Genomic DNA, 14,730 nt, shown 5'->3' with positions numbered 1-14,730 from the left:
CGATCTGAGGTGAATAAAATCAACTTCTCTGCAATTTTGGCTGGCAGTGGTACTGCTTAATGATATATGTATGCTTTACACATCCCCTCAGTCATTGCACACAGCATATGCCATATGAAAAAAAGGAATACAGTAATTATAAATGTAGTTTGTTGTGCAGTTGTAAATTCAGTTCAAGTGATTAATCGTTTTGCGATGTCTACAAGCCTTTCTAATCCAACGGATCAGATGTACCTAACGATTTACTTTTTTACTAATAATCTATATAGGTCAAGGTCGGGTTTTTGTTGACAATACCTATAATGCATGAGATCAATGAAAATAGCATATATACTGCATCTCGTGTAGACAAACATTAGCGAGCCAGGCGATGGCTTAAACCTATTCGAGTTAAAGCTAAATGTAGGGAACAGCGTCAGCTATCTGTTGCTACCATAGTACATATTACTTAATCTATCAGCTACCAACCTAGCGAATCCAACTCGTATTTTGTGAAGTTTATATTTAGTATACATCAGTTAGTCACGCTGGATTTGGTACAAAATACTCAATGCTTTTCGAAGTCATTATCTGGCTAATCTGACCTTTGGTAAGGTAACTGAAGTCCTGGTGCATTCGGGTGGATAAAAGGATTTCAACATCTTTGGCCGAGCGGCAGTTGCACCAACCTTCTGATTCATTAGTAATTGTTATTTATGGGGGAGTCGTTCTCTATTTCACGTGGCTTCTGCATGGTCGATAAGAATCAAACATTTGCTGAGCGAATGCGATACAGCAATTTGACATCATATTTGTTAAAAAAACAATGTAAATTTCACTTATTTTATTTTTATTGCTTATTAGAATATTTAAAAAAATTAATTTGAGTAGAATAACATCAAGCATGGCTTCTTCATGTCTGCGTAGCTAGAGAACTTGATAAATTGTTTGTCACTTTTGATTAGTATTTAAATAGCCAACTGACGCTGTTGACTGGCTGGAGTAAGAGTGCTTGTCATGGCAGATTGCTGACAGATGTGTGACTGGGAACTCTAAAGCTGATCTTGTCTGATCGTGAAATATGGATATCAAAGGAAAGAGCTTCTTTTAAGACGCAAATCATTTGAGAACATCTATAATAATCTGCATTCATTCTGAGCGTGTTAGATGAGATGTGGCAGCAGAAAATAATACGCATCTATGAAAACAGCCGTTGGAAGATGACGTCATATGAAATCAGAAGAATCCACTCGTAGAATTGAACCTTGTTTATGCTGACAATATATCGGTCATTTCGCTGAGCAAGTGAGTAACTTGTATCTATTTTGATATACACATTGCTAAAAACTAAGCCCGTCTTTCGCTGTTATCATGGCAGAGCCAGTTACCGGTGTGTCACTGTTGCAACATTTCAACTCTCAGTATGACCGAGGACAGATATGTAGTTTATTATATTAATCTAAAACAAACTTGAGTGTTAATTTAAAAGTTATACAAAACAGCCAATTGTTCTATATGTATCAAATAGATTTGTATGAGCAATTGTGTGGTATGTTTACGCTGTGTACATGGTTGGCTGCGGGAAATTAACGACGATACATCGTGGAAATTATAAAATTTTCAAGCTATACACTCTTGGATAATCAGCTCTTTGTACATGTATATGGAAAGCTAACATGCTGACACAAGCAGAGCATGTGACAGTGATTGTCAAAATCACAGAATAAATAAAAACTCAACATTTAAAGTGACACTGACTTCGCAATAACAGCGTAGTTGGTATTCCAAGCTAAGATTCCCGCATGAGAAGACAAGACTGGTACTATGTTTAAGACTCACCTTTAGTATTATGTCATGGCTTCCAGGTCTAGAGAAGGTATGCTGAGCACTGCTGATCTCTTCAGCTGGCTTTTTATGGACTAAATATCTTATGACAGTGTGTATTGTAATGGTATCAGGAAATTTTAACTTCAGTATTGTTGCGGATATAACAACATCTTGATTTGGTCGAACTTTTGTAGGCGTTACCACCACATATGTGCTAAAAATAATAAAATTTCAATAATTTTATTTATTGAGCATGCTGCTTATTTAAAGAACAAATATTCAACCATCATTAAGTTTTTCATTTGAATAAAAAGACAACTGTGTGTATTAAAAAATATATATAACCTAGAATTTAGCGGAGAACCGAAACGAATTTTAATTGATACTTACGGGTCTGATTGTAACTGGCCCTGCCCGCTAGTCGTCATAAAGATTCCAAGCAATACATAGAGACCAGCAGTCGGGTTTGCCATTCTTTAAAAGTCACATGATAGTGAACAATATACGCATGTCTATAACTGGTGCTACATGCATAATAAAACGCAGTCACAGGGGATATACAGTACTCAGTGACTAGCTTATTACATTGGTTGCCGGTTTGAAAATCTTTGTGCTTTGTAAAAAGATGCTGTACGTAGGCTCAATAGATGAATGTCGTCAGCAAACATATACCGTGATGAATAAAATTTTTCAAAATATAAAAAAGATTGACGTAATAATTCAGTTGACGGCCATATAACATTGAACCAAGAAGCCGGTAACAGATAACAACGAAATATTAATATTTAATTAGAATGAACCTCTTACGACTAATGGTATCACTAACTGCCTTGGATTATGCAAATTAATTATTTAAAAACTCTGTATACAGAATTATCCCTTCATCAGCATATTAGCCCTCAGTGACACGGCCACCTGCGCATACCTAGCAACAATTTCACCAAAGATGCTTTCACTAAAAACTTACTTTTCTGACCAGCCTAATGCATTCATCAATTTGTTAATAAAAATCGGACTACTATTTTACAATTTAAGAAATTTAACCCGAATGTTTTGTTATTGTATTACCAACGCCACAGCACAGCGAAACATGACACACAATATTTTAACTCCATCGATAAAAGTTGTGCAAGTAATTTTCTTAATAAAGAGAGCAGCATCATTAAATATTGGAGAGCTCTACATCACCTGCTGATGCTGACCTCTATGTGAAATATGAAAGTTTTTGGCTGCAAGATGAGCAAATTTATTTGTACTTGACAATTTTGTTTATATATGTATTTTTAAGGTGGAAGGGATTAAAAGCTAAAATAGGTCATATCTCAAAAGAAAAAAATGCAAATTCTTAGCACACTAATTACATGGCTAGAATTTCGACCTTTAAACCATAGCCATTTTGTAACATTCCTCAAAATAACACCATTCTAAATCCAAACAAATATACATAAATTATAAAAAAGAATATATCTGTAAGATATCGCAATCAACATGAAATATTGCCTATTATTAATAACAGGCTGTTTTGATATCATAATAATATTACATTTTTATATATTTTCCTATCATATTACACAACAAAAAGTTAGTAGACAAATTATCTTTGTAATAGTTAGTTGTGAGAAGCAGTACAAACATCCATGATAACAAAATGTGATAATTGGTAACTGATATATCGTAAACTGATATGTTAGCAGGCAGCAGTCAGCATGTTCTTCTGCCGAACACTGATAGTTGACATTATTAGTTCTAGAAGTCAATGACCTCTACATCACCCCTAAAATTAGATGGTTACTTTTATAGTTACCTCGTTTATTGAATCTCTTTTTCTGCTGACACTGTTCTTCTGCGGAGTGTCACCGAGACTAAGAAAGCAACCAAGAAATATAGCTCAAGAGATTCCGATGATGAGAGTCCCTGTGATTGGCCATTGCTGCTAGTTAAGAGATAAGTGTGACTTTAGTCTAAATGATTTATGCTCCGTCTTAGGAATTCATTCAGAGCACTCAGTTATCGCGTGCTCTGTGTCATGATGCGCAGCTGAGGCATGCGCACAGTTGCACTCGGCATTCAACAGCTTGCGGTGAAGCTTCTTACGCGGATGTATGGATTTGCGCAAGCTAGCTCTCATCAAGAACCGGATAGCCTTGATGGGGTAAATTTGGCACCAACTCAAGATTCACCTCACATTTTTAATGGTTTCGTGCACTTGGCCATAACAAAAAGTACAATTATCTTGATGAAAAACAAGAAGGAACGTGAAAGATTTTCTATGTTATAATTTAAACGACTTTCTATTGCCAAAATTTTGTATGTTGCAATTTTAATGAAATATACAGCGTGACCTAAGATTAATAAGGTAGAGTGAAATGTAGCTTAACCAGGCTAAAATATTTAAATTACAATTTTTGACAATTTAATAAAAACTATATAAAGTGGTTGAAGCAGTATGCAAGTGTGTAATTTTTATATTCCATAAAATACTGTTACTATTTTTATAAAAACTGCAATGTGCCACACCTTAGTCTGAAATATTTTTGATATTAATTGGATTGACATAATACTAAATTCTTGCCAGATTGCTTTTTTAATTCATACCATTTTCCACTTGATTTTTTTTCAAGCTGCACCATTTTCCTCTCGGTTGATCAGGCAAATAATACAGCTAATCAGGCAAATGCCAACAACCAGAGTGACACAGGGGACCAGAACGGTAAATGCACCCAAAGTGATTCAGAAAACCAGACAGGTTTATGAAACGAGAGTAATACAAGTCACCAGGAGTAACTAAACTAAAGTAGGTAAGACATTTGTACAAGAAAACAGACTTGCAGGTACACATCTTACATCTACATTCTGATCAATCAATTCCATAAACATACTAGAGATGACTCTGCAGTTGTAAGTCTATACACACTAAAGTGCTAGAACAGAATTAACCTGTTTCACAGCTAGAATGCGGAGGCAGTGTAAATATTTTTACAAACAAGCCATTTTCTGAAGCTAATGGAGGAATGTACCAAAACAAGAGCTGGCTCATATCACTCTGACGGTCTAGCTGGTAATCAAAGCATGAGATCTTTAGCTGTAATTTATGGCTAAGGTAATAACAGTTATTAAAGGTCTGGCCAGTCAATACTGAGATTAACTCACAACCAAAATGTACATTTCATCCTTGACCACTCTTCTTGACGTCAACTAAAGGCAATACTCGTGTTGCACCATTTCTGCTCACGCATTCCTATGGCTCTTTTATACCTACATGTACATGTATGTGAAGATTTTTAATCTAACAGTATTTCATATTAGTTGAAAACTTGATTCATTTGTGAGGCCTGCTACAGAGTGGCTGTGATTGAACTCAACATCCATGAGTTAGCAATATGGAAATGATTGATAAAAGAGAAGAGAAATGCTTCAGGTAAATTACATGGATGAAACAGACTAACAACCGTAATCTTGATTTATGGTTAATATTAAACGCTGATCTCCCAGATAGCTTATAGCTTGGTGCTCCAAACATGACTCCATTTGAAAGCTGGGCGTGATTAGGCCTCCATTTAAGCAAGGACCTCTACAAGTTTGCTCAGGTGTCGCTGTACTAAGCGGTACAAAACCTTCATGACCAAAGAAACCTCCAATTTTAGCTAAAGTCCTGAGAAGATATCTTGTCTCCTGCCTGGTAACTGGGTATACATTTATACAATATTACATATTGGTTCCTGTACAAGATGACCGAACTTGGAAAATTAGCTATTTGTCAGCAAAAATCCTCAGCTGTTGTAATAAATAATAATTTTATCTGAGAGTCTAAAAGTGAGAAGAAATGCTAGACCAGGGGTTCCTAACCAGGAAGGAATTCTCCCAAGGGGGGAATTTTGAATATACAAGGGGGAACAGAGAGGTGTCTGATTTGTTAAATTTTTCATTTATGTCCTGCAGTGCCATGTGAGTTTGGGTTTCATCATTCAACATTTTGGTTTCATATATAACACTAGTTGCTAATAATGAGCTACTTGTCAGAATCCAGATATATATGTCAACACATCCATCCGGATTTCGATTGGATAGTAAGTTAGCCTAGTCATAAACCAATTCACCGCCATGCTGAAGGTCATGTTTTGTTGTGTGTTGTATGCTTGCTGTATAAAAATTTATATTATGTTGTTATATGTAGACATGTACAACAAAATGGGATTATAATTTGTAGCGGTTGTTTTTAGCCATGTGAGTTAAAAGTGCGGGCGGGGAGGGGGAGAGAATCAAATTTATGAAAAGGCAAAAGGGAGGAATTGAATGAAAAAGGTTTGGAGCTCTTGTGCTAGACAGCTCCTAGCAACTGTGAGCAATAAAGCAAAGGAAAGAATGTTGACACGATAAGAAGCAATCACTAGTTTTGGGTGTCATAGTCACTGTTCTTTCCACCGCCTAGAGCTAATGGCACCCTAGATTTTTTGCTGTGAAAAAGACCTTGCAGAATGCAATTTAGAACCCAAGAAGTTGTTTGATGTACTTAAATAGTGGAGATATACTGTCTTTGCTTATTTACACGCTTTTCAATGACAATTCCCTTGACAGAATCTAACCACCCTATTCATTACAAGAAGACTAACATATTGCTAAACTCAACAAAATGAAGGATGGTGGATTTAATAAATCTGGTTATGCTCGATGACATAACAATATAACTTACTTTTAATGTACAAGTTCTGAACCTCTAATATTCTAGAGATGTAAATTGACTAGTCTGCAGTATCACACATCTGATGAATTAGTGTTGGAAAAGGGGAGAAGGTGAAGAAGCGGATATAGAGTGTTTAGCTAGCTCTGTTGTAACCATACATGAGATAGTGATATTCTCTATATATACGTACCTCTCTCCCAATAGAGTACTCTGATACTGACTCTGTTACTCTGAGTCTATAGAAGCAACCAAAGATCTTCTTTCATTGTCCTGTGAATTCTAGTTATTGAATTTTTTGTAAATTGAACAACAATTACTATGCTTGTTGTTCAAGTTAAGCTGATTTGATCTACTTTGGAGTTATATTCTCATGAAATAAAAAAGATAATTCATTTGTCTTTTAAAGGCCCTAGGTAAAAATATTTAAGTCCATGTAATAGGTGCATGTATAATATATTAGGGATGAACTCATAATTTTTAACTTTATCTTATTTAAGATACTATGAACTACAGTGAGATGCTGAGTAAAGCAGACTTGCACGACCATTACAGCTATACCTTCCCTAACAACTATCTACAAATGTTGGTGAAGCGTTACTCATGATTCGTCAAAAAATCAACTATCTACATCTTTCATTTTTGCTTTAGCAGATCGGCAGCTTTGCTATTGTACTATGATTATGCTTGCTAGGAGCAAACCTTTGTTTAGGCTGCTGCTGCTTTTATTTGAGACTTTTTAAGTAACAAAAATCTGATTAGGTAACAGAAATAGCAACAATAAAACTTCAAAAAGCAAAGATTGAAATAAAAAAAATTCAAAATAGTTATTTGTTAGACGCTCGTACTAGATGGAATGCCAACCTTTGTCAGTAAACATAGCCAGCTGAACGATCACAAGTATAGAGCCTGTTTGTTAAAACTTGTAGCTTTATCTTGCCATCACCATTTACAACTTTTGGACTCAGCTGAATCTGATCTATATATATATTTTTCAAAGTTGGTTGTCCGTCCGTCGTTGCATGTGTCCAGCTATATATTAAAATCGTGGAATAAATAATTCGTATCGCAGAAGACTTGATCGCGGAACCTCCTGTTTGCCAGTCCTAACACCTAACCAATTTAGTCACACAAGCTTAATAGATTCACTAGGCGATATATGTCGCTATATGGGAGCAAATACGCTATGCCTTCGGTTCCGACGCAAAGTCGTGGCATAACGTTATGAGGTAGCTCTTATTAGTAAGCTTACTCAAATTATCCATTGGCAATGTGCCAGGCTAGTAGCAAGTGGCAGGCAACTCTCATTACCTCTCATTGTTTATAAGCTGATTTCTAATACTCAGGCACGCCGGGTAGCACAGCTAGTTATGTATAAATATAACAACTGTGAAATGTGATGATAGCAAATTTTATCAATAATTGGTAGCTAATAATGATAATAGCAACAAATAGTTTTTATATTCTAACCAAAAAGTATAAGACAACTTGTGGACAATGTGTTATAACCGCAAACCATGCATTACTGGAAATTAGCTAAAAAGTATGGCAAACATTTTGGTTCAAATATCATTTTGAATCAATTTTGGAAAATTAAAACGCAGCTGAAGCAGCTCCTGATGCATGCATGTAAAATATACACCAAATGTGACCTGTTATATTAACATTTGCCATGACTTTTAATTCCTACTACTACACCAAGGTGCAGCCACAAGAAGTCAACTGCTGTTACAGCTGAGCTTCCTAAAGACAAATCTAGTATGCTGTGTAGACATAGCACAATTGAAGCTATGGGTGCATAGGAGTTGCCCCACACATTTGATTCATGGGAAGGCAATTATTGGTGCAGTTGCGCTATAGATGCTTTCTCCCATATACGTATTCACTTCATTGTTAGAGGTCTTCATGCTTAATTAAAGGTTGACTTGCAACAAAATTCACATTACAGTTATTTAGTATCAAAAGATTCACCATGTCTTACTCTGTTGTGTTGTAGGTGCCAAATATGTTGGAATGTGATTCCAAGCTCTTAAAAGCTCAAAAACGAAAAGCCGCCGTAGATTGGAATCTCTTTATTTATCTGACGTAGTCATTACAGTTTGGTTATCGTCTTGTCACGTGATGTTCTCACGTGAATTAAAAGGCCAATAAAAAGCTCAATATTAAATTCTCGTAGCACTAGTTTATGACAAACACTTCGGGTTTTACCAAAGACCCCGTATCAAATATAGATGCTCGCTACTTTACAGTTTTGTTTTGGCTTGGACTAATCGTCAAGTCGTAATCTGATCATGTGACCCAATACTTCGCAAATAATTTTTGCAGCACTTTTCGATTATCACAGGTGACCAACAGGCTCGTCATGATTATCGGACAATTATATGTACTCCTTCGAGCTAAGGTTAAAAAGTTTAACGATTTTTTATGGTAAGTTATAAGATATCAGTGCTAAAAGTGACAGCATTACAATGACGATAAAACAGACGTGTAAGAACAATAGACATGGTTTTATTGAATGCGTGAAGTATATTTGTAAAAATATTTCGACGAATGAGATAGCATAAAAGTGTAAACAGAAACCATCCTGTAACAACTACGTCCCATTTGAGCCGTTTTGGAAAGCGAATCCAAACTACGGCGGTCTCGTGTGGCTGCGATTAACTGTTCGTTTTTTAGCTTTTAAAAGCTTGTAATCATATTCCCATATATTTTGCACCTACAATAAAACAGAGTAAGACATGGTGAATCTTATGATACCAAATAACTGTAATGTGAATTTTGTTGCAAGTCAACCTTACAAGACTCTTTGTAGAGAATGAAAGAATAAAAGAAAGACGTGAGGTAGAAGAGAAATGAACGGGCAAGAGAGGAGAGTGAAAAGGCAAGAGAGAAGAAAAGATAGAAAGAGGAAGAAGGAGAACAATGGGTGTAGATATATATCTAGTCTAGTATTAACATACTCATCTCTTAGTGTTTAGAATTCTCATTCTGACTAGATTACCGTGAAATATAATAAATTTGCACCATTTATTGTTGAGAGCTCTGTTGTTATTAAGTCTCAATATGGAAAAAATCAACCTCGGCTACTCAACAAAAAACATACCGATACCTAGACCTCCGGATTATCATAAGAAGCAGATAGAAATGACTGAGAGGCTAACTCTTTGCAAGAAGTGAAAAGCATTCTTTTCTTTAAACCCAGAAAAACAAAAGGTAAGGAAACAGTTGGATTAAAAACAAAAAACTTTGTACCTAACATAAAATAACTTGTTGAGATTGAATTGGCCATGTCAAAACTAACTAATATAGAACGCATATGTCTCCAGCGCAATGTTTTCCAAAACGAACTGAAGCAGCATACAAAGGCTATTTGTTTAAGACAGCAAACTGGTACTAGTGAAAGCAGACAAAACAACAAATTACTGCCAACTAAGCAATCACGATTATGACAAACTACTACATAACAACATGGAAAAAACCTACCATCGAATCGAAAAACAAATTAAACAAAGAGTAACAGTCAAAAACAAAAAAATCACACACTCATTACTACATAACCTTTTCACTACAGCATGCCACTTCACTTGAGTGACATTTAGGATCATTTATTGCATTGCATAGGAGGAGGGATGGAGGGGGAGGAAAGCCACTTTAGAAGCTGCTCAGAGCCTCGTTAAGAAAAAGTAGTAATACTTGAGTTGTACTAAGAGTAGACCTAATACTTCTTTTTTTTAAAGTAAGCAAAGCGGCATTTCATATGACCAACTATTACGTTCATTTTAAAACTGGAAATATGATAAATAAAATGGTTTAAATGATTGCTTTTTAACAAGACGATTGCCAATCGTGAAGAGAGTACGTCTCGTCTTGCTGCAGAAAATCCTGCAAATATTTTATTTCATTGTGGCTCTATTTTAGCGATGAAGAAACATTGCCAGAACATTGAACTTTAGAGAGGTTATGACTTTACTGATATGAATGGTTGTAATAAACTTCATTGACTTCGAACTTTGACTTTCAACCACAACACCACCGTGAAGTCTAAAAACAAATGCAAGTAATCAATACTAAATTTCAAAACTAGTTCAATGAACGGCAACATCACCGTACGCCATAGACAACCATAATCACAGTACAACAGGCAAATGATAGAACAAGAACATACAGATTAAACATAGAATATAAAAGTTCACAACTAGTGCTTTTTTCTTCCTGGTAAATACCTTTGAGATATTGTGCAAGAATTCTTTCAGTAATTAGCATATGATCAGCTGCAAGTGAAGCAGACTGGCCCATTTTGACCATGCAAGCTAGGTAACTGTCCGGTCGTTTGCTAAAAACAGAGTTCACAGGTTAACAACCCGCCCTGAAATCGCATATCACTGGCTAACAAGCCAACCAGCACCATCCAATCTGGTGATAACAATACCGAAGGCTTTGCGAACTGTAAACTGATGCACGTGTCACGCACCGAGACTCAAGATTACTGCATATTAGAAATGGTGATGCAATGCAATTGATGAATGAGTGGAGAGATAACCCCTTCTATGGTCGAGTTGATGAGAACTGAGCATATTAATACACAATCTTTATTACATCTATTATTACCACTGTTTACGTTTGTTAAAACTAGTCCATCTTGTAGAAAAATGTGCTGATCACTCTCAATTTTATTTTGTGGTAATTGAATCAATACTTTTCCAATTATGATTAAAAAATGTCGGTCCATGTTTGAAATATATTCCCAGCTAAAAAAATTCGTAGGGGAAGAGTTAAAAACAGAATAGAAAAACTAGCAGAAAAAAAGCTTTTATAACACTCGAAAAAAATAAACTAAATATTTGAAACGAAACCCTTATGCATACCAGTAAACCCTATAAAATCAGAAATCAGAATAATAGGAATAGATAATAAGTAAATCAACACTGGAGAATATTAATAAGCAGCTAACAAAATCACAAAAGTAAATCTAAGAACAGCACAAATGCAGTAACAGAATGATTCAAAACATACCCAAAAAAACAAGCAAACAAACCTTTATAACATTTGATGCATGTAAATTTTACCCTTCTATAACTCCAACTCTTTTTTAAAAAGCACTAAATCTTGCTAGCAAAACAGCCAAAGAAGAAAGACACATTATCAAACATGCAAAAAAATCATTGCTCTTTCATAAAAATGAAATATAGACAAAATTATAATCTGCATTTGATGTGACTATGGGCAGCTTCGATGTAGCTGAAACCTGTGAACTAGTTGGCATATATCTATTTTCGGTACCAAACGAACTAACCACAAACACCTAATTAAACAGAGATAAAAAAACTCGCAGTAGCCTATGTAAAGCAAATCCACAACAAGCAGAAGGAATGAAAAAATTATCTGCAAAATATTTCGAGACCTGAAGCTACAATGGTTGTAATTTTCAACATACCAACAAGAATACACAATACGTACCTAAAATCAGGCAACAGCATACTATAGTGTAAGTACAAAAACACAGCAACCCCCAAAAAATCATATATATAATTACAACTATGGTTCTACTATATTATAAGTTAATACAGTAAAGTAATACTAAAACTAGAAATTCCACTGCCATACAGCCCACGACCAAAGTGATAATGGACAAAAAAAAGGGTACTGATGGTTGAGAACTGCAATATTAGCAGTCAAATGGCACTGCAGTGCAATAGGATAACTGCAATGGTAGCTGTAATGTACTGAGTGTGGGTGTTATTATATACAACAAACAGCAATAATGAAAGGAAAAGATTATATGTTTATATTTTTCCCCCTGCAATAGGAGAAATACTATATTGGCCAATATTAGAAGTAAAGTGCACTGATATTATTAAAATAACCAATATTATTAATATAGTAATAATAGAAAACCAATGCACAATTCTGTTTACATTTCAAAACGTCATAGCTAACAGTATCAAGAAGTTGTGATATTTATATAGATTTCAAAAAAATCTAATTAACAAAGCCATTTGCAAAAGATAATAACAGTAACATATACCCATCATCGATGTTGTTAGTGTGACTATTACACTTCAATAGTCATCCAAACTTATAATTAAATATTGTAATAATCTCATAAGAATCGTTAGAGAAAAAATATCATCGTCATTTCCTTTACTTTTACTGCTTTGGACATCAGTTAGAATTACCAAAGTACTCAAAAGTTTGCAAAATGTCAGTTACTTTGAAATCGGCAAAAAAGAAACGATTTCTGTACTTCTACGTTAATTACAGAAACCTTCGGCAATTCGACAATGCTATAGACTGGTGAAATGTGCACGTTATATTTTCGTAAATTGAGCACGACTTAATGGTTCTATTTTCTGTCGCTCGGCGTTTCGTTTGCCGGTTAATTTTTATTAAACCAAGCTTGTTAAGCGTTTTGTGACGATTTTTGGCCAAATTAATCTGGCTATTTGTGTATAATCCGATCAGATGGGTAAATTTTAAGAAACTGTCGACAATTTACAAAAACTTGGTAACATATTTAAATAGGCTTATATGTGTTTTGTATCGTTATTATACTTTAACGACTCTATAAAACGATGGTTAAATTTGTTGATGAGATTTTGAAACAAGGGTTTGCGACGTTGTTGAGGAATAATTTTCGTAAGTTGTGTGCACATGCATTTATCATAAAATCTCTCAAACATTCACTCCGCTCGTCTGGTCGTGAGATTATATATACATATATATAAAAAAATTGTTTCTTCACTCCGGATACTCCGTATGGGTGGTAAATTCTGCTCTAACTCGAGTAGGAGACCCGAGTTAGAGCAGAATTAGAGCTACCTGGGAGTTTGAGCACTCGCCTCAAGATCTTAGCTGTTCCCAATAGCGCACTTTTCTGCAACTCACCTGAGTTGATTGTTGTTGGTATTTGGGCAAGCCACATTTTATGCGCCGGTGTTATTGCGCCCAGTGCCCCAATGACTACTGGGATTACAGTTGTTCTTACATTCCAGCATTTTTCAATCTCTTCTCCAAGAGGGAGATATTTCTCTACCTTTTCTTTTTCTTTGCTGGCTATATTGTAGTCATTGGGTACTGCTATATCTATTATAGTAGCCTTCTTGTTCTCCTTGTCTACCACCACTATATCTGGTTGGTTTGCTAGGACATGCTTGTCAGTTTGGATGTAGAAGTCCCAGAGGATCTTAGCGCGGTCATTTTCATTGACCTTACCAGGAGCTTCCCACCAGTGTTGTGGTTTATTAAGGCCATACTCATCACATAGACTTCTATACACAACACCTGCGACATGATTATGCCGCTCAGTGTATGCGTTTCCTGCTAGCTGCTTGCATCCACTGATGATGTGTTGGATGGTCTCAGGTGCATCTTTGCACAGTCTGCATCTAGGATCGTCTCTAGTGTGATAGATTTTCGTTTGGAGTTGCCTTGTTGGGAGCATTTGCTCCTGGGCTGCCATGATTAGCGACTCTGTATTGGCCGTTAGGTTTCCTTTGTTCAGCCACATATATGTCTGGTGAAGATTGCCAACCTTAGATATTTGTTGGTGGTAAGCACCATGAAGAGGTTTCGTGTGCCAGTCAATTTCCTCATCATCAGGGCGTAGGTCCGGTGTAAGAGCAGCCGATTGAAATTCAGCTAGCAACTTATCTGAAATGGCCATGGAGGCTGCATATGCTTTGATGCTTTGCTCCTCCTCTTTCACTGTCTGCTGTACACTTTTGAGTTCCCTACCGCCATCTTTCCTATCAAGATACAATCTAGTAGTATCAGATTTTGGGTGGAGTGCTCCATGCATGGTCAGCAGTTTACGAGTTGCTATATCTGTTTCTTTGATGGCTTCCTCGGTCCACTTTATTATGCCTGCTGGATATCTTATTACTGGCAGTGCGTAGGTATTTATTGCCATGACTTGGTTCTTGGCATTGAGCTGGCTCTGTAAGACCTGCCGAAGGCGTTTCTTGTATTCGGGAATGGCTTTGTGACGTACCTCGGCTTCGTGGTTGATGTTGCTTTGCATAATCCCCAAGTACTTGTACCCTTCTTCTATATCTTTGATGGTACCATTTGGCATTCTTAGGCCATCTGTGAGCATAAAATGGCCTTTCTTAAGAATTAGCCTTCCACATTTCTCAATACCGAAGGTCATTCCGATGTCCTTGCTGTATACCTGAGTGAGGTGTATTAGCGAATCAATGTCCCTTTCTTTGTTAACGTACAGCTTGATGTCATCCATGTAGAAGAGG

At 36.0% G+C, this 14,730-nt stretch overlaps 1 protein-coding gene across 1 annotated transcript in view; it reads right to left on the bottom strand.

Moving 5' to 3' along the window:
* Window positions 1-3,723, bottom strand: part of LOC137398929 (CD109 antigen-like) — a 29,794-nt gene extending 26,071 nt beyond the window's left edge. Inside the window, exons 1-3 of the mRNA XM_068085095.1 lie at window positions 3,611-3,723; window positions 2,197-2,280; window positions 1,819-2,020 (exon numbers count right to left, since the gene is read on the bottom strand). Of these exons, the coding sequence (XP_067941196.1) occupies window positions 1,819-2,020; window positions 2,197-2,279 (285 nt within the window). The 5' untranslated portion in view covers window position 2,280; window positions 3,611-3,723. The remainder of the gene's footprint in view (window positions 1-1,818; window positions 2,021-2,196; window positions 2,281-3,610) is intronic.
* Window positions 3,724-14,730: the final 11,007 nt, after the last annotated feature.

Source organism: Watersipora subatra, chromosome 1 (assembly GCF_963576615.1).
Source record: "Watersipora subatra chromosome 1, tzWatSuba1.1, whole genome shotgun sequence".
Lineage (NCBI taxonomy): Eukaryota > Metazoa > Bryozoa > Gymnolaemata > Cheilostomatida > Watersiporidae > Watersipora > Watersipora subatra.
The sequence above is the reverse complement of the archived record's forward strand: the minus strand, read 5'-3'. Positions and strand labels throughout refer to the sequence as shown.